Source organism: Phocoena sinus, chromosome 1 (genome assembly GCF_008692025.1).
Source record: "Phocoena sinus isolate mPhoSin1 chromosome 1, mPhoSin1.pri, whole genome shotgun sequence".
NCBI classification, from domain to species: domain Eukaryota; kingdom Metazoa; phylum Chordata; class Mammalia; order Artiodactyla; family Phocoenidae; genus Phocoena; species Phocoena sinus.
In genome coordinates, this window is record NC_045763.1 from 29,415,669 (window position 1) to 29,442,744 (window position 27,076).

The window sequence follows — 27,076 nt, forward strand, 5'->3', positions numbered from 1 at the left end:
TCCTCTTCTTACGCTAAGGGAAAAAATAAGTCCTGACTGCCAGAATAACACTGACTTATATGCTAGGCTGTTGGGACTCCAGTTGGTCCAAAAGGAGGTGTGGTCCCAGCTGGCAGAGGCTTACCGACCAGGAACACCAGCGGAGTCTCATCCCTTCCAAGTCGGAGATTCCGTGTACGTCCGTCGGCACCGAACCCAGACACTAGAGCCTCGGTGGGAAGGACCATACATCGTCCTGCTCACCACCCCCACGGCTATAAAGGTAGACGGCATCGCTGCGTGGATCCACGCTTCACACGTAAAGGCCGCACCAGCATCTTCATCATCGGAATGGCGAGCCCAAAAGACCAGCAACCCGCTCAAGCTCAAGCTTCTGCGATCATCAGACTTATAACTTTAACTTTGTTACCCCTACTGACTGTGAGTAATTTTAGTCCTCACCTGCCCCAGCGTTTAACCTGGCAGGTAATTTCCCAAACTGGAGATGTAACATGGTCTGTTAGCCATACTACTGCTCCTTGGACCTGGTGGCCAGACCTTTTCCCCGATGTCTGTAAATTAGCCATAGGAGCTCCCAATTGGGACACAGCACACTCCCATGATCGTCAAAATGCCCCATCCATACCCGGTCGGGCCGGCCAATACGGCTGCCAAAACTCGGGTACGCGACAGAAACTTAGCAACCCCACCTTTTATGTATGCCCGGGATTTCATCGCCATAGGTCCCTAAATTATCAATGTGGGGGGAAAGAACATTTTTATTGTAAAAGCTGGGGATGTGAAACCACAGGAGACACCTATTGGAAGCCCACCTCTGGCTGGGACTTTATTAAGGTGACAGCCAATTATACACACCCAACCAACCCCTTAACTTATAGGCCTGAATGTATTAAATGGTGCCATCCCCTTAAGATCTCTTTTAGTGAACCAGGGAAAAAGGATAAAAACTGGATAAATGGCCATTCATGGGGAATTAGGTTTTATAAAGAAGGATATGATGATGGATTACTAATGACCATCAAACTAAAAATTGAAACCCCTACTCCAGTTCCTATAGGCCCCAACCCTGAGATAGGGCACTCTTTGCTACCTTTGGCCCCTCCCACAGCGTTACCAGAGATAAGAAACCAAACTTTTGAGCCAAAAGAAATGACAATCAAACCCAAGACCCCCCGGGACTGAATGCTCTCATTGATCCAGGCGGCTTTTGAGGTTCTAAATGCCACAAATCCGGAGGGTACTAAATCATGTTGGCTTTGCTATGCTGCTCCTCCCCCTTATTATGATGCTATAGGATACAGTTCTAATTATAGTAATGTTAACACTTCAGATCAATGTCGATGGAAACAAGAAGGAAATAGTAAATTGACTCTGGCCTCAGTATTAGGAAACGGTACATGTGTAGGAACGCCCCCCTCGTCCCACCGACATCTTTGTGCCAATTTAAGCCTCCCACAGGGCTCAGGATATCTCCTCCCTCCTCCGGATGGATGGTGGGCATGTAACACAGGATTGACCCCCTGCATTTCTTTAGAGGTTCTTAAAGCTTCAACTGATTTTTGTGTATTAGTTCAGCTGGTCCCCAGACTTATTTATCATTCAGATTCATCCTTTCTAGATGAATACGAGGGCAGAGGAAGGTCTAAGAGAGAACCTATAACACTCACTCTGGCTGTACTCCTAGGACTAGGAATGGCAGCCGGGGTAGGAACGGGTACAACAGCCCTCATTCAACAACCCCACTATTATGATGCCTTAAGACAAGCTGTAGATGTTGACCTCCGGGCATTAAAAAGTTCCATAACTCAGTTAAAAGAATCTCTCACCTCGCTTTCAGAAGTAGTAATACAAAACAGGAGGGGATTAGATCTGCTGTTCCTTAAGGAGGGCGGACTATGTGCTGCACTAAAAGAAGAATGCTGTTTTTATATTGATCATTCTGGGGCTATTACCAAAACTATGAACAAACTCAGGGAACGCCTGGACAAAAGACAACAGGAAAGAGAGAATCAAAAAGGGTGGTTCCAATCATGGTTTGATAAATCTCCCTGGCTTACTACTTTGGTTTCCAGCTTGTTAGGACCCCTCATTATTTTGTTGTTGCTTTTAACCTTTGGACCATGCATTTTAAATCGATTAATAGCTTTTATTAGGAAACGCATCAGCACAGTACAGATTCTGATGCTAAGACAACAATATCAGAAATTACAAGAAAAAGAAACTGAAATTCCATGATTGAAATTAGTTACAAAAAGAAAAAGGGGGGGATGTGGGGCCCAAAAAGCCCTTTGGGGATTTTCCATTACTCCATGGTCCTTGCAAGAACAACTTCTGACCCCACTCTCTCCTGTTCAGATAAGGAACTTGTAGATCCGGGTACTTTCCAGGTGCATGAAGCCGATATGCCCTTAGGCAAGAACCGTTCTGAGAAATGGGCGGCTTGTCCTAACCGTTAAACCGCAAAAATGTTGAACAAACAAGCCTAACTGGGGCAAAAGGACTGAACCAATAAGTTTAAAGATCGCCCTGTTTGCCCAATCATTGTAAAACCTACGCCCTGTAAGTGAATCAACCTATAAATAGCATGAGCTTTTGCTTTTCGGGGTCCAAAAACTGCCTCCTGTGTGAGGTTTTTGGGACCCCGGTGCACCGGCTTTCAATAAAAAGCTCATGCGTGTTGCAACGACTCTCGGCTCTTGGTGGTTCTTGGGCGAGCTGAATCCCAGACAGACCGGTTGGGTCTAACAGGGCAAGCTGGCTTTGAGTCAATGAACTAGTTCTTTTCCTTTCTCACAGATGAGAGAACTGAGGCTCGGTGAGGGTAACTGCCTAAGACGCCGTGGTGAATTCGGGGAAGGGATGGGGACCACGGTGTGCCTTCCCTTGGAGCGCACTGGGCACTGTTGTGTGACACCCTCAGACCCCGTGACCTGGTGTTAAGTGAACAATGATGCCTTGTCAGTACTCAGTCCACATTCTTGCCCGGGTAATCCTTGCCTTCTCTTTCCTTTGCTCCCTCCCGACTCCCCTGCTTTCTCTGGGTACCCTGAACCACCATGCAAATAAACTTGTTTTTCTCAACATTTGTGCAAGTCTAGAGACATGAAACTCAAAGACTGCCTCATCACCAGGCTGCCTTACCAGAGACGTGTGTCTTGTTTATTCACTGAGAGAACAGATAGGTTTGAAATCATCAGCACAGCTCTGGGATAGGTGGAGGCAGAAGGCTGCTTCTCAGCAGCCCGTGGCCCGCCTCCAAGGCCCCAGGACAAGCTTGGAGCAGACAGTGAAGTTCAGGTTTGTGGCAGTGCGGTGGCAGCCAGGCCTAAGGCAGAGCCTTCCCCTTCACTTGTCATCCAGTCAGGCCACCCCAACCGGTGGCCAGATTGCTTAAAAGAGACTAAAACAGTCTGAAGGCACTTTGAAGCCTGTAAGAAGCAGATTACACGGCACGGTGTGCTTCTCCTCCTCAGCGGACCTTTTGGGGGCTTTGGTGGGTAAGAAAGAGTCACTTTCATGGGTAGGAAGCAACTTTATTGGGTGATTTACCCTTCTGTATTCAAACCCTATGCCTTGGGTAAGCTAAAGGACAGGCACCCTTGCATTCCAGAAATATGTTCGCCTCAACTCTTGCTAAGGTGCCAGGGTCCCGAGTGGTCCTGGTGGCTGTGGCTCAATCTCAGGCAATGAACAGCTCAGCTCAGTTTCTCTCCTACCATCTGCCGTCCTGGATATTTTCTTCCATGGGACTGAATGTACCTTGGCCTCTGGATATTGGCTGATCCTGAGCCCGCCAGTTAGTTACTCAATTCAGGATGAATATGAGGTGGAGGGCTGACCCTCCCTCCTGAGGCAATCGGGGCAGCCCTGGCCTGAGACAGTTCTCATGGAGCCCAATTAGACTTGGCATCCTGCCAAGGGAAGTCACTCATCTGGTGCACGGATGGGAAAGTGGTACACCGTGTGCACCTCCCGTACATCAAACTTAAGGCTCTGCTTGGCCGCTAATGGCGAAGCAGAGGAGACACATGTCATGGCACGTCATGCTGGGTGTCTTTAGAAGGCAAGAACACTAAGTGGCAGAGGGAGACTCTGGGGGTAAGGAGGACGCATCATTCTTAAAAAGCAAACTGTTTCCTTGGTACGCATTTCCATATGGGATAAGTCCACACTACATATGGATAGAGAGGTGTGCGGAGAACCACAGACACCCACACGCTCTGCGCGGGGCCTGCCTGAGGCGTCCCTGTCACGGCCTTGCTTCCTCTGCCTCTGAGCTGACAGTTCCCAGTGTGCCAGGGAGAGGAGGGCTGTGTAAACTGGGCCCCGACTGCTTGAGGCAACCGCCTTTTCCACTTACGTCAAACTCACAAGGCAGAATACGTCCGAGAAAGCGCCGACGTTTAGTGATGATTCACAGGCACCTGTGAGCCGTAGGTCCCCCGGGCAAAGCTGTAATGAAAACGGCAACAGGAGCGCCCTCTTACTGACTCTCAGGCTTGACCCTGTGGCTCCAGATGCTTTGATTGCCATAAAACTAGCAAGAACGTGGGAAGGGTCCAGTTTAAAAGCCAGAATATATTTTGCTGAAAATATGAATGTGTGTGTGCCTTCCAGAGACTGTGCTCCCCGAGGGAGACCCGCACAGTTCGTTAGGACATAAACAGGAACAAGAGGTAAGGAAGGCCTTCACTTAGTAGAAAACTAGCAGCATCATTTGGCTCCCTGGGGACATCCCCCAGGGTCCTCATCAAGCAGCCTCTCCATAGGGGGAGGGTCGTGCCTGGTCAGCACAGCTATAACTCATCCATCATGGCAAGCAAATCATCGCCCTTGCTGGCACTCCGCCTTGGCTGGTCCGAGATCTCAAACTCCCCCATGATCCGAGCCAGCTCTTCGTTCGTCTGCTGGTCCTGTGAGAGAAGTGAGAGGAGGAAGGGAATGAGGAGGATGTGTGGGCACCATGGCCTCTTTGTGCAGTTGGTAGTTAATTTTCCCACCACTGTGATGCATTTCAGTTCCTCACCTGTTTGTCAGAATAGGGACTACATTACGTGCGGATTAGAGAGGAGAAGGGAGGGCCTTTGGAGTTCAATGTTATTATAAGATGAGGAGGGGAATAAGAATTGACTTGTGTAATCCCCTGCACACACCTGAGTAGCTTGGATGTTGATAACTTCATAGAATAACTCTTCTGGCCTGGTTAGCGCTGCCTGTCTGCACAAGATGGTAGAGAAATGGGTCAAAGGTTAGGGTTTTCTCCCTGCTAGTGTGGCAAACTGGCCCTTGATAATTTGGCAACCTATTTTTTCTGCCTCACCTTCTGCCCTTTCCATTCACCTTTCTACCCTGTCCCCAACCAGTGCACCCTACACTCCAAGAAGTCCTTTTATGTCTCTGTGCCTTTGCACGTACTACTGCCAAGAACGTTTTTCCCCTTCCTCTGCTTGGCAAACTCCAAGACCCAGCTCAGTTGCCACCTCCTTCAATCCGCGGGTGCAAGGTCAGTCGCCGTGTCCTCCACTGGAGTGTTTATGACGTGGCGCTCGAGTGACTTGTGCACGTGTTCGTGCCCCTACGACACTGGGAGTACCTGAGGACAGGTCCCAGGTCCTCCGCTCCAACTGTGGGTCCCCACACGTACCACAGCACCTGCCACTTCAGTGGAGAGGGAAATAGAAGGCAACCCCCATCCCAAATATTTGGTTGCGAGGGGCCTCACATGAGATAATGAAGGCAGAGGTGCTCTGTAAACTGTAAAGCGCTGTGTCAGTCTCGGTGAATTGCCACCACTATTGGTTCTGGGGGAGACTGATCCCAAAGATATCATGCTCCGACCTCCTTCTGGTTTACCAGTCTTTTGTTAACATGATTAACTTGACTTCCAATTCTCTCATTGAGCTGTACTTTGCTAAATGAAACATTAGAACTATTTTTTGAATGAATCCACAAAGTTCAGGCTATTTAATACTGGTGGATTCTTCTTCAGGTTATTGAGTTTGCTGGTATTTCATTTGTGGTCTTTACATCTGTGTTTATAAGGGTCATTGGTTTATAACAGTCATTTTTCGGTTCTTATCACACTTAGGATTTTTATACAGGTCTTTACAGAAACAGGCTGAAAACATACTCTTCCTCTTCATCAGTGGTGAAGAGATTCAACCGGAATCCTGGCTCAGGGCCACTAGGTTTCTTAATCTCCATGCCTCCTATCAGCCTGGCCAAGAGATTCAGCTCTTCTTTAGCAAGAGGGTTTGGAGCAATGCTTTCCTGCAGGAACAATTTCATGATTTTTAGCCACATGAAGGAGACCACATTTTCTGCTGAGACCCCAGAGCCCCGGGGTGGTATTATATAACAAGGCAAAACGATAACAGTTTAAATTACTTCTGGGAAGGACTGGGTCCAAATGAAACATAGAAAACAGGCTTAACCAAGAGAGAAATAACCTGTGTCAGAGGCAGAGGGACTCTAACAAGGCACAAACCAGAGATTCTCAAGATGAGGGGAAGGCCCCAGGGATCCCCATTCTCCTCAAATTACCTTCCTCCTTGAAGGAGAAGAACGTAGCTTCTCCTTCAGGCAATCTAGTTCCCCCAGCCTTTACAAGTAGGAGGCTCCAGGTCCAAGGGCACTCATTCCATGGGAGCGACCACCCCGCGCTCAGGTGGTGTCCGTGCACAATCCCTCCCCCCGTGCCCCCACCGAATCCCTTCCGTCCTGTGGCTTCCACTCACACTGCCTGGTCCCACTGCAGCCTTCCCCCCTCCTCCTAACCGGCTCTCTCTAACCCAGCCTTTCGCTGCTTTGCCTCTTGAGTCAGGCCCCATGTCCCTGCCCAGGCGAATCTCTGAGCACTGCTGCTATCACGTTATGATCTAGCCATGTGGGAGAGACGCTGCCTCCCCGCTTCCCCCAACACTGTGATTCTGGGTGCTTTTGCTCATGCTGTCACCTGGGTTTGTATGCCTGTTTCTCCCTCTGGGCTATTGAGTATCTTCTTCACTCCACAGCCTCGCTTGAATGTCGCCTCCACTGAAAAGCCTTCTTGTTCCCTGTCCCCCACCCCCCCCCCCCCACAGGACGTGTGTTCTGACACAGCTCTTTACTCAGAATGCTCAGCGAGCGTCTTTCGTCTTCCGCCGTGTTGTAGTTATTTGTTCCATCACCGTCTTTATAAGCCCCTTCAGGATGGGACCACATCTAAGCCAGCTCTGTGCCCTGGGAACCCAGCCCATAGACGTAGTTCAGTAAATGTTTACAGAATAACTGAGTATTCCATGATTTGTCCTATAGCTAGCTGGTAGCTAGTTCAGTGAAAATTTGTACAACAGAATTCAGAGAACCAAAAACCCCATTTTCAACTTAGCTTCCACATCATCACACAGGAAAGCATTGAAAAAGGGATGTTTTAAGGATCAGAATACACACAAGTGCTAAACTCAGCAACCACGGACCTTGTGACACTGGTACAATGCTATTTCACGTGTCCTGGTGTGTGGTTCCTGCTTAATTATGGTGGGAGCCAAGTTTAAAATTACCTAATTAGATCACTGGAAGTCTCCATGAGAAACTGTAATTAAAAACCTGTGTGATGGGGACTTCCCTGGTGGTACAGTGGTTAAGAATCCGCCTGCCAATGCAGGGGACACAGGTTTGAGCCCTGGTCCGGGAAGATCCCACACGCTGCAGAGCAACTAAGCCCGTGAGCCACAACTACTGAGCCTGCGCTCTAGAGCCCGTGAGCCACAACTACTGAGCCCACGTGCCGCAGCTACTGAAGTCTGTGTGCCTAGAGCCCGTGCTCCACAACAAGAGAAGCCACCGCAATGAGAAGCCCATGCGCCTCAATGAAGAGTAGCCCCCGCTCGCTGCAACTAGAGAAAGCCCGCGCACAGCAATGAAGACCCAACGCAGCCATAAATAAATAAATAAACAAATAAAATTTAAAAACAAAAAACCTGTGTACTGGTAAGGCGGAATGGAGAAGATTGCAAACAATGAGGGAAATGTTGGCCAGCTCTGAAATCTAGAGATCCCTCCCTCTCCCCGTCCAGACTCTTGTATCTAGAAATAAGCTATGAAGGTAAACAAGGGAGGCAGAAGCTTACCTGTGTCTGTGCAGCTAAGTTCTCTGATGCTCCAGACATATGGGTTTCCACGGGCCGGTTCACACTGTACCTGGTGGCAACAGAAAACCACAAAAACATTGTCCAGCCCTTTTACCCTGACTTCCTTCTAACTCATAAATATAGTGCATAGTTTTTATTTTGAGACATTAAAAAGTGTCCAGAAAGGTGCTGGGAATACAGAATACAACTAAGTGGGTGTCAACCACTCAAATTTCGCTTCTTCCCCAAACAAAATATCTGGGAAGCTGTGTGGAAATTTTTTCTCTGGCAAAATAATATGTACCACTGAAAAAAACATGATCGGTACGCGAAGGCCAGGCCCTTTCGGATCGCCACTGCAACAAAGGTTTTGGCTAGCTCTCTTGCGTGGCTATTTAAAATTATTTGTGTTTTCAACTCGTTAAGTTATCTTATGTTGGGAAATCTGAGGTGCTCTTTGGAAACATCGGGGCTCTGCATGCCGTATACCTAAGGGGAAATTCCTCCAATTGTCAGCAGGGATTTTTCATAGCAGAAGTCAAGCTGGTTTTTTAAGTGAAGGGACCTCCGTTGGACTTGAATTCATTTGGGGAAGGAGGAATTTGCTTACATATTAGTTCCCAGTTTCAGGACTCGGTCTCCATAGAGTTCAAAAGACCCTTCTTTGGGGGCAGTGACATAGCTCCCGCCGTGCTTGAATTCTACCTTCCTCACTTCTTCGCCTTTGTCGTTGAACGTCCTACAATACAAAATAGGACGTGATGACGTGCTCTCCAAGCTTGGAGAGTCCCGGAGGCTTCTTTAATCTTGGTACTATGGGACCAAAGGGAATTCACACACTGCTTCAAGATAAAGATGCTGGTTGATATAATGATAGTAATATAATAATAATATTTATTGAGTACATGTTATGTGCCGGGTGCTGTGTAGCACTTTGGAGCATTACAGTATTATCTTATTCATCCTCACAGTAAACGTTCCGTAGATGAAGAAATAAATCCTGGAGAACTGGGTGGTTTGTTTCAAGTGTCTGCGAGGTGACAAGCTGGGATTAAACCTCACCTCCTCACTGCTGTGCTCAACTGAAGAAAAGGAGGGGCCCCAGCAGGGCTACATTCTACGTGGTGGCCCACATACTGGTTTCCCAGCACCCCAAATATTGGTCTGACAATTACTGTTGAGAATTCACCTGATGAGTCCGGGAACTTTGGTTCCCCAGGGAAGAGGCCCAGACACTGGCAACACAAAGCGACCGTTGGAATTCTGAACTTTGTCCTTTAGAAATATGGACACCTGGAAAAAAAATATTTATTGTCATTTTTCTTGGTATATTTCCATAGACATATGCATTCTGAGGATGGAAAGTGTGTAATGGCTTAAGAATGCTACCTAAGAGAGAAAAACTCACCGTAACTAACACCTGCAGAGGTGTAGTGTTTTTACACAGAACTTCTTTGGCGCCACACATCAAATCTTCCAGGTGAGTAGTGCTACCCCCCTGCCTTAATGAGGAGGCTGAGGTTCACAGAGTGAAATGACTCGCCCAAAGAGAACAAAAAGAGACAGGACCAGGATTCAGAACCAAGGTTGGCTCCAAATTCCACACCCATTCCTTGGTTCCTTGCAAACTTTCCATACAGCTGTGAAGCTTGAGCTATAAGAACCTCATTATCTCCGTTTTACAGATGAGGAATTGGTGGCTCAGAGGTTAAGACACTTCCTCTAGGCCAGCCAGCTCATGAGGGGCAGGGCTGAGGATTCAAGCCCTTGTGTTTCCGACTCCAAGCTCTCAGCTACGTGCTGGACCGGTGGATCCAGCTGGCATTAGAGTCCGAAGGTCTCCTTTGTGTCTGAAAACCCTACGTGATGCTTGCTTCTACTCCTTGCTTTGTGCACTCCGTATTCAGGTCTTGGGCAGGCTAAATCCCATCAAGACTGTAGCAGTTAATCAATTTTATTGGGGAGTTCCCTGGCTGTCCAGTGGTTAGGACTCGGTGCTTTCACTGCTGTGGCCTGGGTTCAATCCCTGGTCGGGGAACTAAGATCCCGCAAGCTGTGCAGCACCGCCCAAAAAATAAATAAATAAAATCAATCAATCAGTTTTATTGGAGCTTAGCTTCCTCATCTGTAAAGTGAGATACATTTGAAGGTCCCTAGAAACTCGAAAATTCTACAAGATCACATTAGTAATATCAAGAATAAGCATTTGTTCCATGCAAGGCAGTGAAAATGCCAAGTGGTGAGGATTTGTATGCTGGCGGTCTGGCCTGCCGACGTTAGACTGCCCAGGCTCACGGCTCAGCTGGGCCTCTCCTTGGCTCGGGGTTTTTTGGTAAGTTACACCACCTTTCCCTTTGGTAAACTGGGGATAATAACAGAACCTATCCAATGGGTTAGTTGACCACTATGTCAGATGATGAACAAAAAGCACTCACCACAGAGCCTGACACATAGTAAGTGCTCAATAAGAGATAACTAATATTCTCAGTATCACAGTCTAATTGGGCACAGGACACAGCATAGAACGGAAAAGCGACGACACTATAAAACACGATATGCTGAATGGAATATGCAGATGAGCTGAGCCCACTGAGGAGAATGACCACAGGCAGCGGGGCTGGGTAGGTGCAACTGTGGGTTTGGAGCTGGGCCTGGAGGAGGAAGGTGGGTGTGAAGACACTTCAGGAGCAGAGCTGGGCAGGCACAAGGCATGTTTTGGGGAAAATGTGTACACTGGGTTGGTTGGAGGGTTTGGCTTTAAGGAATTCTTAACCTTGAGATTCTGTGACCAAGGGATATGAATATAAGCATGGAGAAGGAAAATTATGGAGAGAAGTGAGACCATATGTAGGTACTGGACTCTCTGTTAGCTAATTCTAACAGGGTTGACTATGTCATAGATCTGAAATGTACAAATTTAAGTCAACTGTGTGTTTGACCTGAGAATCTGTCCTTGGCTGGATGGGACTTTGGGGTCTGCCTGCTTGCCCAGCCCCTCTGCTGGCCCTCAGCTGTAGGTGTGACTCTCCCGTGCCCTGTTCCTCTCACTCCACCCTTTTTATTCCGAGGTGATCTCATCTACACCCATACGCCAGTATTCACCTCTGCGCTGATGGCTCCCAGATCTGGAGCTTCCACTCAGTCATCCCCCCTGGGCATCTGACCCATCTACCCCATTGCCTATTAAACGTGTCCACCTATGGGTTCCATGGGATGCACCTCCAATTCACCTTGCTCAGAACAGGGCTCAAGCTGTCTTCCCTAACCTGATCCCAGTGAATGACACCATCAGGTCACCAAGTCAGCAGTCTGAGTCCCCTGCCCACCACCTTCCCATGGCCCTTCAGTCGCCAAGCCCTGCCCACCTGGTGATCACTTCTGTGTCTGGCCCCTCCTCTCTACCCTGCTCCCTAGTGCAGACCTTCATCACCTCCAGCCTGGCCTCCACACTGGTCTCCCTGCCTCCGCTCTCCTCTGTGTTTCATCCATCCTCCACTTGGCTGTTAGAGAGACTCTTCTAAACTCCTATCTGACCGTGTCCCTCTCCTGCTTCACTGGCTCTCTGCTGCCTGGCAGATAATGTCCAGTTGACCCTTGTTCCTCTCCGCAGCCACGCTCCTCCCTGAACCCTGTGTTCTCGCCATACTCGATTGCTTGCAGCCCTCTGGCCCCCCGCGCCAATTACACCAGGTGCTTACATGCCTGTGCCTTTACTGAGATGTGCCTCCTGTTTTCCCACGGTCCTGGTGAAAACCTATTTCTTTTCTTTCGTTCTTTCTTTTTGTGGCCACACCACATGGCTTGTGGGATCTTAGTTCCCCGACCAGGGATCAAATCCGAGCCCACTGCAGTGGAAGCATGGAGTCCTAACCATTGGACGGCCAGGGCTCCCAAACCTATTTCTTTTAAAAGCTATTGGATATTCTATGAAGACTCCCTGATGCTCTTGGGTAGAGGTGGCCATGGCCCACATTGTGTCCTCTCTCTTCACACTTTTCTGGGTCAGAACCAAACATACCCAAGGTACTTAGTGCACTTTCCCTTCTCTGATGAGGTCCTGAAGCCAGGACCCACGTTTCCTATGGAAAGAGGGAATGAAGGTCACAGAGCTGTGGGGCTGGAGTGCTGGATGAGACATCTCCATGAGCACCCACATTCCACAGGATGATGGTAGGAGTCAGGTGGCCAAGAGGAAGTGAGCCAGGGATGTAAATGCTTGGTGAATGTGGGTGAGTGACTTGGCAGTCGGTTTCAGCCGTGAGGGATGAGTGCAGGGCTTTGGATGGTGTAATGGTTGCTGGACTGGCCTTACAAGAGGAGGGCTAAGTTTGTGAGGGCAGGAAAATAATGATCGGAAGGTGAGGGGGAGAAGCTGGCAGAATGACTGACTCTGCTTCTCACATCCTGCCTGTGGATGAGGGAGAATGACCGGCCTCCTTCAGGTGGCCAGAAGACTTCGCATACCGTCTCTCTGCTGTACGCTGAGGATTCCCACATTTACGTCTCCAGCTTGGCGCTCTCCTCTGAGCTCCAGGATTAGGTATTCAACTACCTACTTGACTCTGCTACTTGGAGAACAAATCCAATTTAAATAGAATTGATTATTTTTTCTACTCAAATACACTTCCCTTCAGTCCTTCCCCCACTCAGAAAATGGCACCAGCCACTTAGGAGTTTTTCTTTCTTCTTCTTCCCCTCATTCCCTACATCTAATCTCTTAGTAAATCTTACTGGCTCTGCCCCAAAGGTATATTCCATATGTGTCTCCACTGCTAGCACCTAATCCCAGTGCTTTCATTTTTACCTAGATTTTGTAACTGCTGTCCTACCTCTACCCTTGTTCCATTTAATTCATCTTCCAGACACAAATCATGTTACCATTCACCTTAAGATGCTCCAGATCTCTGTTTTACTCTTAGAATAAACTCCTTTACTAGGGTCTAAAGCTAAGTCAACTGGTAGGTAGGTACCAGTTTACTTATGACTGGCACCTCTTCTGATTAGTTAGTGCCCATGCTGCACAAGTGGTTAACTTTATTTTAAATATCACCCCTGCCTAGATATGCTCCATCCTCACTGGCTTCCGCTCTGTCCAAGGAGCATATCGTGCTTTTTCCTACCTAAAGGCGTTTGAACTAGCTGTCCCTTCAGGTTAGATGTTCTCCCCTGAGATCTTTGTTGTTACACTCTCAACTGAAATATCTGTCCTCAGAAATGCTGTCCTTGCCTCTATCGTCTACGGATGTACCGTCCAGTAATGGTAGCTACCAGTTGAGCATGACTATTTAGATTTAAATTAAATCAGTAATTCAGTTTCTCTGTCGAACTAGCTATACTTCAAGTACTCAACAACCACATGTGGCTAGTGGCTCTCATATTGGATAGCACAGATACGGAACATTTCCATCACCGACAGGAAGCTCTGTTGGACAGTGCTGGTCTAAGGCAACATCCTGTCCCAGTTGCCTTCTATAACTTTACTGTATATGGCCACCTTCCTAAGAGTTATCAGAGCCATAACACGATTTACGTGTCCTCCTTGTCTCTACCTACTAGCACGGAACCTCCTCAGGGCAGGGCCTCTGCCTCGTTCACTTCTGTATCTCAGGACTGAAAACTGCCTGGTGTAGAGCAGGCACTCAATACATATTTGTTAGACGAACTAGTTTTCCAGGGATGAACTGTTTCCAAGTGGAGTGGATAATGGAGTGGAAGTGTAAGGACCATGCTATGAAGAGGCGAAGATGGAGTTATGTTTTCCAACAACTGGAAGAGGGGGAGTGCAGGAAGAAGTCCATGATAGAAGGCGCACGTGTGGGAAGGAGCATTCGGAGCAGGGTGGGTGACCTGAGGGCCCACCTTTTAGGAGGCGACTCTGGAGGGGCTCTGGAGAGCTGAAGGGGGTTGGGACTTGAGATGGTTGTACATAACTGCTCAGGACTCCAAATGGAATCGGTCTTCGTGCAGCCTCTGGGGCCTGGGGCACAGGTCAGGCCTTGACCATACTAAGGCCACTTCACGTTGTTTTGTGATATCACAGAAAGCTTTGGACATTAGGATGAGGAGTCTTGCATTTGCTTTGGTTAAACAATGAGCAAGGGAGTTTTCAGAGCTGTGTTTTCTTGATTTAGTTAGTTTTGCTAACAGAATCGAAAAACTATGAAGGTTGTTTTGAGCACAGAGAGAATCTGTGTAGGCAATCATAAATTGCAGCTGAGCAGAAATACCATTAAAGACCAGATGTGGAAAAGCGGCCGGATGTTACAGACCAGAGGCTGAGTAACGGCAGGATATGTGATTCCAATTTCTCTTGATGAACATTCTGATGTTTCATTGCCTGCCCATTTAGCAATTAAAGCTTAATATATTTTGTGGTTTCATATATTTTAATGATTTTGTTATAGACTTATTATTAGGAAAGTCTTTTTATCATAATGAATTTTATCTTGCCAGAATTGAGAAGTCAGTATGGCTGCTTATATTACTACAGTCCATAAACTAATGTCCAAATATGCAGCCTTGACAACCATATGATGCAGAGTTTTTAATATTTAAAGCAACGCGAAACTTAATCTTATTTGTACTTTCATATTTTTAATTTTAATTGGTGACTATTAGAGATCTCAATTTATATTGATGTTATTATTGCTCCATCCATAGCAAATGAGATTATTCATGGGGGTTAAAAATAAAGTTGGCCTCAGCGTTGAAATCTATTTGTCTTTCCCTGTCCACAGGAGGGAAATAACAATCAGGTTCTAAGCATATTCTATTTCTTCTTTTTTTGAATTTTATTTTGTGAATATGTTACACATGCACATATACAAAATTTAAAAGGTTCAAAGGGTGGGAATTCCCTGGTGGTCCAGTGGTTAGAACTCTGTGCTTCCAGTGCAGGGGGCACAGGTTCGATCCCTGGCTGGGGAACTAAGATCCCACAAGCCGTGTGGCACGGCCGAAAAAAAAAAAAAAAGAAAAAAGGTTCAAAGGATACACGATGGAAAGTCAGTCTCTCTTGTATCCCTGTTCTCCATGCAGTTCCCCACTCCCAGGAGCCAACCACTGTGACCAGTTTCCTGTACATCCTTCCGGAAGCATTCTATAGTGTATACATATATATACGAGCAAATACATATATATTACATGTGATGGTTCACTTAATCCTCCTGAAAAACCCTAAATTAGGTACTATCATTTCCATTTTTCAGATGACGAAACTAAGGCGCCAGGGAAGTAATTTGCCCATGGTCATGGAGCTGTGCTGTAGGTGGGATTCAAGCACAGGAGTGCCTGACTCCCGAGCCTGGGCTCATTTTGCTGTATCACCCACCCTCCCATACCAGCGTGTTAAATTCTGGGAAGGAACAAAGTCCTGTGCAAGAGAGACAGGCCCCAAATTCAGAAGCTCAGAAATGTGTTTTTCTGAGCTAGGGTGTAGAACTGTCTGGAGGAGGCAGGGTCAACTGGGAGGCGAGAGCCAACAAGAAGTATGAAGGCCTGAGCTGGGCTGGTGGTGACAGGAATGGAAAGGAGGGCGTGGAGAGTGAAAAGGCAGACTCGATGGGCCATAGAAGCAATTAGAAGATCAGAGAAGGGAAATCAAAGGTGTGATGCTCTGGTTCTGAGCCGAGTGAGGGAATGGTGGCGCCCTGAAAAGAGACCGGAAGTTGGGCAGGACTTGAATTGTGGAGACTAGTTTAGCTATAGACATTAGGTTGTGGACATGGGAGAGTGTCTCCCCAAGCGGGTGGAGATGTGGGTCTGGACGGCAGGGCTGGGGCAAGGGTTGGGTAGAGGTTAGATGTAGGAGTCATAGGTGGAAGGGTCAGTCGGCAGCCAAAGTGGGGAGGAAAGCGATTCCTCACGAGCAGGGGGTGGGTAGAGGCAGAAGGGGGAAGGCTTGGAGACAGGAGGAGGGGGAGGAAAGAGTGAAAGGCAGAGAGATGGGAGAGGTAAGGGAAGGCCAGGACGGTATGGTGCAAGGAAAGTCCATGAAAGGTGACAGTTTCATGCAGCAGGAGGGCAGCCTCCTGACAGCTCAGACACTGGAGAAGTCAAGATGATAAAGGCTTGAGAAAAGGTTTTGGAATTGAGATCAGGCTGGTGGCCTGGGAAAGCAAGGGAAGAAGCCACATTTTAAAGAAACACATAAGGTAACTGGGAGGGAATGGCGGCATCAACTGTCTTCCTTGGTCCATTGAAAAACTGCTGCGATTTGCTATGAGCATGGAGCCAAACACCGAGGATGTTGCTAACTGGGCAGAATCCCAGCCTTATCTGCCCTGAAGACTTGCACCCTGTCTCCCCAGGACAGCAGCGGCAGGGTGCTCCCAGGCCGCCCACTCACTCACCCTGACGTGCAGGTCCTGGAAGAAGATAAGGAGCGTCTGCCGGATCAGCTGGAACTCCCCCGCAGAGAGACCCCCATATATCTGCGGAGGCAAAGCAGATAGAGGCATTCCACTTTCAGAAGTGAGATGGAAAGTGCGGACAGGCAGGGGTGGGTGGGTGCCCAGGGATGGGAGCCAGAGAGCAAGGAGAGGACTCAGCTGCTGGGCAGGTGGGGCAGGAGGGCCAGCACTGCACCCTCGCCTGAGGGACAAGCCCCACGGTGGCACACCGAGCAGCATGCACTTTACCTCCCCCGTTCCCCAAGATTCTATAGAACATCCACCACCAACTCCCTTTCAGAAAAGTTAGGCGAGAACAGCTATGCTCTGTATCATTGCTTCCCCATTTATGAAGGCAACAGTGAGAGGGTATAAGATGATAATGTCTCTTGTGTTTCCAAAATGGATACCTGTAGATTTTGAGAGTTTTCTGGGAGAGGCAGGTTTTGTCATTCCTCACCCTGTTCTCTTTGTCATAGAATCTGCCTGTCCTTAACAGAGGAATGAGAACGAGTATTGGGGCTGAGAGGTGATAAACTGACGATACGCTTACTTCAGTCAGCTGCTGGAAAGTCTCATCCACTTGATGCAGGATGGTTGGGGAGTCTTGGATGAATCCCTTGATGGCATCTAAATGATTGAAAGTGACCAGCAACACATCCTTGGGACGAGGACACAGCAATACTTGATATTTGAAAGCCATTGTCATCAGGTCATAGAGCTGCCAACCCATACATGAATAAAAGAAACAGGACCATAAAGGCAGACATCAGAACCTCGAATGATGATTCAGTCGGCACTTACCGGAAACCAATTCTGGGCTTACCATGCAGCTCAGTGACCATATCTAGTCATCACTCAAACCAAGACACTGTTGAAGTAAAAAGGGGTGATAGTAATAATTAAGCTGGGACAACAGGAGTAAACCGGGATGTTCCTGGGCAAACCAGGATTTCTGGCCAGCTTACATGTATTGTTGATGGACCACACGTGAAACAGTACGGGCAGCTGGGGGGCCCTGGAAAGGTGCTGGACGTGGAGAATGAAATCCCAAATTCAAGCCCTCCTTGCTGCTGACTTGTTGGATGGCCCTGGCCAAGTCTCTTTGCCTCTCTAAGCCTGAGTTTTCTCATGCGTAAAAAATATTCCTGGGACTCCCCTGGTGGTCCAGTGATTAAGAATCCTCCTTCCAATGCAGGGGACACGGGTTTGATCCCTGGTTGGGGAACTAAGATCCCACATGCCACGGGGCAACTAAGCCTGCACGCCAGATCTACTGAGTCCGTGCACTCTAGAGCCCATGTGCCACACTAGAGAGCCCATGCGCCACAACTACTGAGCCCGTGTGCCACAACTACTGAGCCCGTGCGCTCTGGAGCCTGTGCGTCACAACTAGAGAGCCCATGTGCTGCAACTACCGAGCCCGTGTGCTCTGGAGCCTGCATGCCACAATCAGAGAGCCCGGACACCGCAACTACTGAGCCCGTATGCTCTGGAGCCTGCGCACCGCAACTGCTGAGCTCGTGCGCTCTAGAGCCACAACTGGAGAGAAGCCCGCGTGCTGCAACGAAGATCCTACGTGCCGCAACTAAGACCCGATACAGCCAAATAAATATTAAAAAAAAATACTCCCTAATTTCCCAACATTGCAGAACAGCTGAGAGGAGTAAATGAGAAAACACATGTGAAAGTGGCAAGAATGAAGTTCCACGACTGTATGAGATGAAAAATGAAACTTAGTAAGAGATCAATAAGCCCCAAGTATGGTATGACACTGGTGAGGACCAAAGTGGTCACGATAGGCTTTGTGGAAGAACTGGGCCTGCTACAGACTCAAGGCAAGGTTCCAGCTGGCCGAGGGAGGGGAAAGGCATTCTAGTGGAGGGGAACAGCATGCGTGAGGGTCTGGAGGCAGCTATAGCCATGCTATTTTCCTGGGAGAAAGAGTAGAGCAGCCTGACTGGAGGGGATGGTTTGTGTTCGGGGTGGTGGGAAATAAAGGTGGGTATGGCAAGGTTGGAATGTTAGAGGTTTTAGAAAGATGGACAAGATAATTTAGACTAGATGTGGTAGGAATTAGGGGGCTACTGAAATGCTCTGTGCTGATGTGATAAAAGTAGTAATTAAGTGAGATTGGTGACTCTGGCCATGATGAGATGCGAGAGAAGGGAGAGACTGGAGTGGGGAGGATTAGCTGGTGCCTGGCTCCTAAGAGGATGGCAATAACATCTACTGATTGTATGAATGAAAGAAATTTTGTTGGAGTGACCCAGATGGAAGGCCTGGAATAAAGATGGTGGGGATGGATAAGGAAGGGAAAAGAAGAGCATATGACACTCAGGAAGAAAGCTGTCAGTACATGGTGCTCGCCTGACTGGACTCGGGAGACGATCTGAGGGCTGTCCAAAAGGACCACAGCATTTCCAACTTAGTGCCTGGGAGATACATGATGCTACGACGGAGGGAGGGGAGTTTGGGAGAGAAGGTATGGACACATCTGAGGTGGGCTTGGGAATTAAACTACAGCCACCTGAATGCTGTGCGAGCACGTGGATATGCATGGCCTCAACTGATCCCCTTTAATTTCACAAGAACTCTATGAGGTACGTATTATCCCAAGTTTAAAAATGAAGAAGCTTGCCTAATTTCACATAGCTGGTACTTAGTAGTAGGGTGAGATTTGCAACTAAAGACGGTCAGATCCTGAAGCACATGCTAGAACCCTCTACACGATCCCCTTTCTCCAACATGCAGATAAACATCTCGCTTAGAAGGTGGCATACAGCAGGAGCAGCCTGGTTGTGTGTGTGTGTGTGTGTGTGTGTGTGTGTGTGTACACACGCAGGTGTGTCTGATACTGGAGATGTAGATTTAAGACTCTCCATCATCACCATCAAACATTAAGTACCTGGGACGTCCCTGGTGGCACACTGGTTAAGAATCCACCTGCCAATGCAGGGGACATGGGTTTGATCCCTGGTCCAGGAAGATCTCACATGCCGCGGACCAACTAAGCCCGTGAGCCACAACTACTGAAGCCTGTGCACCTAGAGCCCATGCTCTGCAACAAGAGAAGCCACCGCAGTGAGAAGCCCGCACACCGCAACGAAGAGGAGCCCCTGCTCGCCGCATCTAGAGAAAGCCCACACGCAGCATCTAGAGAAAGCCCGCACGCAGCAACGAAGACCCAACGCAGCCATAAATAAACAAATAAATAAATTTATAAAAACCAAAAAACATTAAGCACCTGTTGTGTACAGGGCACTGTGCTAGGAATAAAGGATAAAAACAGGTATAGGATGAAGAAATGAAAGCTCAGATGAGTTATTCAGTCAATTGTGTCTCAGAGCTATTGGTAGAAAGAAGACTTGAACCCAGGGTTTTTTATTCCAAGTTCTGTGTCCTTTCTCAGTGGAAACCTAAACTTTCTTAAAGGCAGAGGGAGAGGAACAAGCAGAGAAGAGAAGATACCGAACATTTCTCGAACATCTATGTGCCAGGCCTTCTTGTGTCATTATTATCTATGTTTCTCACTTAATCTTCCCACTAACTGATGAAGTAGCTATTATTATCCCCATCTTATAGATGAGAAAATGGAGGCTCAGGGAAAGCAAGTAACTTTCTCAAGGTAAGTGGCAGAAGGTAGGAGGGCATAGTTAAAGGCAGTCTGTCTCTCTGAGGTTTCCAGGTACCAGCAGTGAGACACTGTTGATTTTTGCACACCTGGCACCCACTGTCAGTCCTCATGATTTATAAAAACTCACGTAATGAAGGGACTTGAAAAGGAACTATTATTATCATTATTTTAAAAACTAACTGAAGTCCATGTATTATTCAGATTTTGTTAGTTTACCCTGATGTCTTATTTCTGTTCCAGGATCGCACATTATATTTAGTTATCATGTCTCCTTAGGCTCCTTTTGGCTGTGACAGTTTCTCTGGCTTTCCTTGTTTTTGGTGGCCTTGACAGCTTTGACGACTGGTCAGGTATTTTGTAACATGACCCCCGAATGGTATTTGTCTGATGTTTTTTTCACCATCAGCCTGGGGTTGTGGGTTTTTGGGAGGAAGATCACAGAGGCAAAGTGTTATATCCTCATTGCATCATATCAGGGTACCACCACATGGCTTATCACTATTGATGTTATCACCTGGCTGAGGTAATATTTGCCATGTTTTTCCACCGAGAAGTTAGCTGTTTTCCCCCTCCTTTCCAAACTGTCTTCTCTGGAAGGAAGTCACCAAGTGCAGCTACATTCAAGCAGTGGGGAGCTATGCTCTCTATTCCTGTGGGCAGAGTATCTACATAAGTGTTTGGAATTCTTATGAACAGGAGATTTATCTCTTCTCTGCCATTATTTATTTGGAATTATTCCTTTTAAAATCAGAGTACCCAAAAATTGGTTTCGCAAAGAAACAGATATGTGTATATTATAAATATTGGGTTGGCCAAAAAGTTCGTTTGGGTTTTTCCGTAACATCTTACATCTTTACATCTTCCGTAACATCTTTGGGAAAAACCCAAACGAACATTTTGGCCAACCCAATAAAGACTGAGCAGTTTTGAATTTGCTTTAAAAAAAAAAAGCCTGGTTTGCAGAGCTGAGCTTTGTTAAGGAAGAAGCAGAATTAAAGCTTTTAGGATTGGGTGCTTGTATTGGGTTAAGGTGTTCCTAAACATGGACATGCAAATCAGCACACTCTTTGGGTGACATAATGGAATAAACAACACAGGGGTTGGTGCAGATGACTTCTGAGGTCCTTCCCCACTTGAAACTCAAGAGCAACCCATGTTTACATGTGCCTGTCTTTTGCCGGGCACCACTGCATACGTCATCTCATTTGATTCCGGTCTGTGATCATCCACAAGAAATGCAGCCCAGGGGACAGAGGCAGCTGTCTGCTCACCTTATCCATGCTGGCCTGGTTTAGTCTCATGATGGAGGCGTGAGCCAGGCGGTCGTAGACTGTCCTCAGGGCCTTTTTGGAGTAGAGCTCTTGGGGTTTGAACAATTCCTCCATAAACTTTCGATTGAACATGGTTGAGATGATGTCATTCAGAACTGTAGAGACAAGAGAAGATGCAGTCGAACAAGGTACTGGTGGAAGCTTTATTCAGGAAATGTTCCCTGTGTACGAATGGAATGGAGGAGCTGGGCCTATGTAGAGTGGGGATGTGGATGCGTTTGGTGGGATCTGCTCCCTGGGGAGATACCACACAGGTGTCCCAGTAGAAAGCAGGGTCAGGAGTGCTTTATGAGACCATCTCAGGGCAAACATACATGTGACAATGTACAAATACGCTGTGCTTCAACGGTTACAAACCACTTTTACATACGTTATCTCACTTGGTGATAGGGGATAAGTTTCTTCTTTCTTTAAAATAGATTCCTATTAGAATCTTTAAAAAAGATTCTTTTCGATTAGAGCTCTACCTTAAAACGAGAAACAGCATCATGGTGTTTTGTTTGTTTAGCAAGTTTATAACATTTTTACTTAAAATTAAATTTTATAAAAATGGGACCTATAATGGTAATTGACTCTTTTTTTTTTTTTTGCAAAACAGTTTACAAAGATAGACAAGTCTACCCACTGGTTAGAGATGAAAACTTTTCTAATGTTTCTATAAGATGTGTACTTCAGATAAACACCATTCAGGATGCCTTAATTTCTATATGTGATCTATAATATTGATATACTGTAGTGATGTGTCTCATACTGTTGTTCAGATGGAAAATGTCCATACGGTGAGAATAAAAGGTCCTAAGGCCTGTGCACACCAAAGTTTCTACAATTCTAGTGTCTCATTAACTCATTCATTTAGATATTTTGTGCTACTCAAATAACATTAGTTGAGGGCTAGGAAAACCCTTTGGTACAAGAAATAAGAACGGGTATGGTTGAACACAGATTATTCTTAATTAAGCCAGATATATTCCTACCTAAAGGTGAGGGTATATGGATGCTGAGACTATACATTCATAGTAATTAAAATTTGAAAGAAAACTGGTTACTTAACATAATTATACAAAATCAATTATCAAACGTGGGTGATTATTGCTGAAAGATACAGATGCCTCTTTCTCTTGCCACACAGAGGACACACCAGGTGACTGGCTGTGGCCTTGTATCTTAGAGAGTGAAGGCAAGGTCATGATTTCGGGCACCCTCTCAACCTGTAAGTAACTGATAGACGTACACTGAGGGCTCAGGCCAGCATTTTAAAGTATCTCAAAGGGCAGTTTTGGGGAGAAGCGGGGAGCTGAGGGCTAGTCGTACTTAAATTTTAAATGGAAGGGCTACAGAGAGAGGGGAGAGGGGGAAGGGAAACATCTCCCTCCCCACTCCCCCACCAAGACACAAAAGAACGGACTCCTTCCAGAAGTGTTGAACTCACACTTGACCTTTGGATTTTACTCTATACTCCATCCCATTAGTGAGGAAGAATCAGATCCGTTACCAACACAGGGCATCCCTCACACTGGACAGTTCCAACCCAGGGCAGCTTACCTTCCATGTGCACTAACATTTCCCCATTGTCTCCCTAGAGACAGATGAACTCTTCTGGGTTTGCCTCAAGCACAGCCTTTTGCCTTTGACCTAACCAAGCACGGACCTGCAATAAACTGGGCTTTCTGACATTTTTCTTACCACAGCCTATATAACATGTAGAATTTGCAAGGAAATAGCTACAAATGGAAAGACACGCATAAAGCCTCAGAAGAGAGAATCTGAAGGATTTTCCATAGGTGTATGTAGGCCAGGGAGGAGTGCCAAAGAGGAAGAATTCAAGTTAAAGAATCACACCAGCTCTGACTATGTTCACGCATACAAAGAGCTCCCATCCCCCTAGGGGCTGCAATATGTCCCTAGGGTCTTTGAGCCTTTAGCAGAACCTAGGAAATTAGCTTAGGCTCAAGTAAATCAGCTCTAAAGGAAAGACAATCCCAAGGTGATTGTTAGTCCCTCTGGCAAAGTAAAAAGCAAAATGAAGCCTTTCCCCCCGGGGGGGAAGTGAATAAGCTATGTATCACCATGGCTCCTTGCACGAGAACTTCCAGAAAGTTCTCCTGCTGGAAAGAGAGCACAACAGGCCCTGTCCCTGTGGGCAGAGCAGTGAACACAAATGTCCCCAAAGAGGAAATGGCAGTTTTACTGTTGGGCCCTGGCACCCAGAGCGTCCACCTTTCACTTAATTCTTTGGGGGCACAAATTAACATGCTTATATCTCACAGTGTGCTTCACCTGGCACTTGGTTGACGTAGGCCTGCTGAGTACGAGACACTGAGATGAACAGCAGGGCACAAAGAGGAAGTAAACTTTGTCCTTGCCCAAGAGTAGCAGCCCGCACCGTATTCAAGTTAAACCTGAGAAATAGTTTTAACCCGATCTGTCAGCTGGTGCCGGGGTTGGTTTCTGGCACTCTCACGAGCTCTGCATACTTTCATGAGGCAGGCATGTGCTAGCAGCCAGATTTCATCGGGAGACTAAAGCCAGGGAGTGGGGTGGTTTTTCACAGGTGCACTGGAAGGGTCAACAACTGAGTTCTTCACATAACAGGCTTCTAATACCGGGGTCAGATTATGAAGTCAGGTTCTGCTTATTATTTTTGGACGCTTAAGTTAAGATAAATTCCAGTGATTCAATTACTTACATGAAGAGTCTTCAAAATCCATACTTCTCACCTGAAGTTCTGCCGTGCGTCAAGAGGTGGGCCAAAAATTGCTCAAGAGAAGTGGTGAAAGATGGTTGTGAAATATGATAAAAGAGTATCAACCACTTCGATTGGGCTTTTCTTTGAGGCTGGCCTGATGAAATAATTCTCTTGATGAAAGCAACTGAGTTTTTATCAGCTACCTCTGCTGCAAATTTTATTGTTTATGGGAACATACAACTTGGAACCAAGGGTAAAACAGACAAGCTACTACTTCTGGATGATTACCATGTTTTGAAGCCTTATTATGTTCCAAGTACTGGGCTTAGAACTTTCCATGCATTATCTCATTTAAACCCCAGGACAGCTCTGAATTATTATCCAATTCTGTCAAGGGGGAAAACTGAGCCTCAGAAAGATTGAAGTCCAAGATGACACAGCAGACGGTGCACTTGAAATTAGAATGGGGTTGTTTGATTTTAATGCTTGTGCTCTTAAATATTATATACATTATCTCCTCAGCATACTTGGTGTGGGGAGAGCACTTAAAATATCGAGGACATTGGCTATGACGTGCATAAACTATACCCAAATGTCAAATGATGGAAGATATTCGTGACAGTTAACGGTGAGAAAGGCTAAGGTTTTACTCTGAGGAATAGACAGCTTTTTCAGGTTTGCTGCTAGTTGTAGGTGAACAGGAAACTGAAGATTTGGCATGATAAGGCCATAGTGCGTGCGTGTCATGCCTTCTGCACGCAATCCCGGCGGCCATGCAGCCATAGGCTTCCATTTTTCTCGGTTGTTCAACAGATATCTCCGTGTGCTAAGCAGAACAGCTCTTAGGCTTCACGATGCTATCACAGAATTGTTTTAAGGATGACTAAATGGGACAGCCTATCCAGAAATATAGCTACTGCTCCAGCTATCCTTGCAAAGCTTGGAACTGATGAAAAGGGACAAATACCTCAGGTGCAATATGGTCCTTTGGCCAATGTTTCCTTGGTTTTCATCTTCCACTCTGTATTTAGTTAAGTAAAAGATTCAAATGTATAACCGATGTCTCAGCTAAAGAGAAACTCACACCTATTCTTTTATTTGGAAATATTTAGAGTGGTCCCACTTTAAGCCCCACTGATGAAGGACTGGGTGAACCTGTGGATGCAGACTGAATACATGCAGCCCCGAAATAGCATACCTCGTTTTCTGTCCACCTCTGTCCATTCATCTACATGAAGCATATAAAAAGAAAACACCAGTTCATGAAGCAAGAATGTTATTTTCAATGAGGCTTTAAAAATACCAATTCCAATTACCTGGCTTATGAAACTTTAGTTTTCATGTTTGCATTAACGTTTAATGCAAATGCTCTGCCTTCCATTTGAAGCTCTTAAAAGGATGATGGTTAAACAACAAGTTCCAAAAAAGCCCTAGGGGGGCTGTTATCTTACACAGGGTGGCTTAGGAGGAGAGGAAGCTCAGGAGGACTAGCTACCCTGGGGTTTATCTTGAAAGGCTCAAGAAGTCATCCCCTCTAACACTCTGAAAATACACATCATTCAATACAAGGCTTTTAAAAACACTAACTTCCACAAGGAAGAATAACCCCAAGAACAGGGAGAGAAAGGATTTTCTTTCTTCACAAACCAGATTTTCTTATTACTGTAAGATTTTGCTTTCTAGAGTACAGACAGAACTGCTCAAATTAAAAAAACTTGAAATGTGAATTAATAGGGAAAAAAGTCTATTTGTTTCTGATTTACTTTTTATAGAGAGAGGCATGACTTCCATGTAAAAAGAGGGAAATAACGATGTACAGAAAGCTCCTGAGGACAAAGGTAGTCAGGGAGATGCCAAGAAGAGACCAAACAAGGAAAAATGTACTTGGCTAGAGAAACCTGTGAGAATCAAGACCCTTTATGGGTTGAGACCTGGCTCTACCACTTACTAGCTAGATAACTTCAAACAGCTTGTTTAACCTCAGTTTCTTCATCTGTAAAAGGGGGATGATAACTGCACCTACCTTGTAGGGTTGTGGGGATGAAACAGACACATCAGGCACTTAGCTGGCTTCTCTCCTAATTCTGCTTTCTCTACTGCAGAACTTTGGACACCACCCATAAAGGATGGTGATTTTCTTTTCCTTAATTTTTTGGGAGAGATTACAATCTAGAGAAACCACCCACAGATAAACAGAGCTCCACACACATCCACATTTCAAAAACATTTCGTATTTTGGTGTAGTTTGGAAACATTTGCACTAGATTGTTTGAGAGGTGATTTCTGAGGTTATAAGCAAAGCATATATGTGCCTTCAGTACACAATACCAACAGCTTCGAAGAGACTGGCCTGAAAGCACAGCCAGTGCCATGTCCTAACTAACTGCAAAGGGTTCCCACTGCAATGTCAGACTCCGCTGGGAAAATTCATCATCTCTCTCCCACAAGAGTCACAGGGTTTAGGAGAGAAAACACTGGGGAAGCAGCACCAAGAGTCTGGCCTTCTTAAAGCAGATGCTGGCTTCTTTGGCATAATGTCCGCATCTTCTATCATTTCGTGGCATTTATTTTACAGGCGGTCTTGCCTGAAAGGCTCGTGGGAATTCAGAGAGATAGAGCTGCAACCCTCTTGAAGGTGTGTTTGGGAACAGAGTGGCTGCCAGGGGCTCACCTACCCTAAGGGACAGTGATTACCTGCTGCTGACAAAACAGAGCTGGCTAACACATGCCCAGGGCTACCAGGCACTCCCGCAGGCAGTGACAGTCAGCTCCAGCAGAGGTCTCTGTCGTGCTGTGTGCTCCTGGCCCACTTCCTCCTGAGGATCCGGAGAAGGTAAAGGATGCCCTGTTTTTCTCTTATTTCTCCAGATGACTTGTTTGTGACAATTCCACTTTACTTATATTTTGAGTGGGAGGTAGGC

The 27,076-nt window shown here is 46.6% G+C and overlaps 1 protein-coding gene and 1 long non-coding RNA gene across 4 annotated transcripts in view; one reads left to right on the forward strand and one right to left on the reverse strand.

Annotated features, from left to right (window-relative positions):
- The first annotated feature begins 364 nt into the window (after positions 1–364).
- Positions 365–3,081, forward strand: LOC116744862. The gene is made up of 2 exons (XR_004347195.1): positions 365–420; positions 2,797–3,081. It is a non-coding gene; the product is annotated as an uncharacterized LOC116744862 (long non-coding RNA).
- A 1,052-nt stretch (positions 3,082–4,133) lies between these two features.
- Positions 4,134–27,076, reverse strand: part of OSCP1 (organic solute carrier partner 1) — a 31,067-nt gene continuing 8,124 nt past the window's right edge. For 2 of the 3 annotated variants that reach the window (XM_032614975.1, XM_032614971.1), the window contains exons 3-11: positions 21,410–21,564; positions 17,055–17,222; positions 16,463–16,543; positions 9,301–9,404; positions 8,722–8,850; positions 8,112–8,181; positions 6,131–6,270; positions 5,154–5,217; positions 4,559–4,913 (exon numbers count right to left, since the gene is read on the reverse strand). In XM_032614975.1, the coding sequence (XP_032470866.1) occupies positions 4,797–4,913; positions 5,154–5,217; positions 6,131–6,270; positions 8,112–8,181; positions 8,722–8,850; positions 9,301–9,404; positions 16,463–16,543; positions 17,055–17,222; positions 21,410–21,564 (1,028 nt within the window). In that variant the 3' untranslated portion in view covers positions 4,559–4,796. Of the gene's footprint in view, positions 4,914–5,153; positions 5,218–6,130; positions 6,271–8,111; positions 8,182–8,721; positions 8,851–9,300; positions 9,405–16,462; positions 16,544–17,054; positions 17,223–21,409; positions 21,565–27,076 lie in introns of all 3 variants that reach the window. The other variant, XM_032614970.1, reaches the window with a different exon arrangement.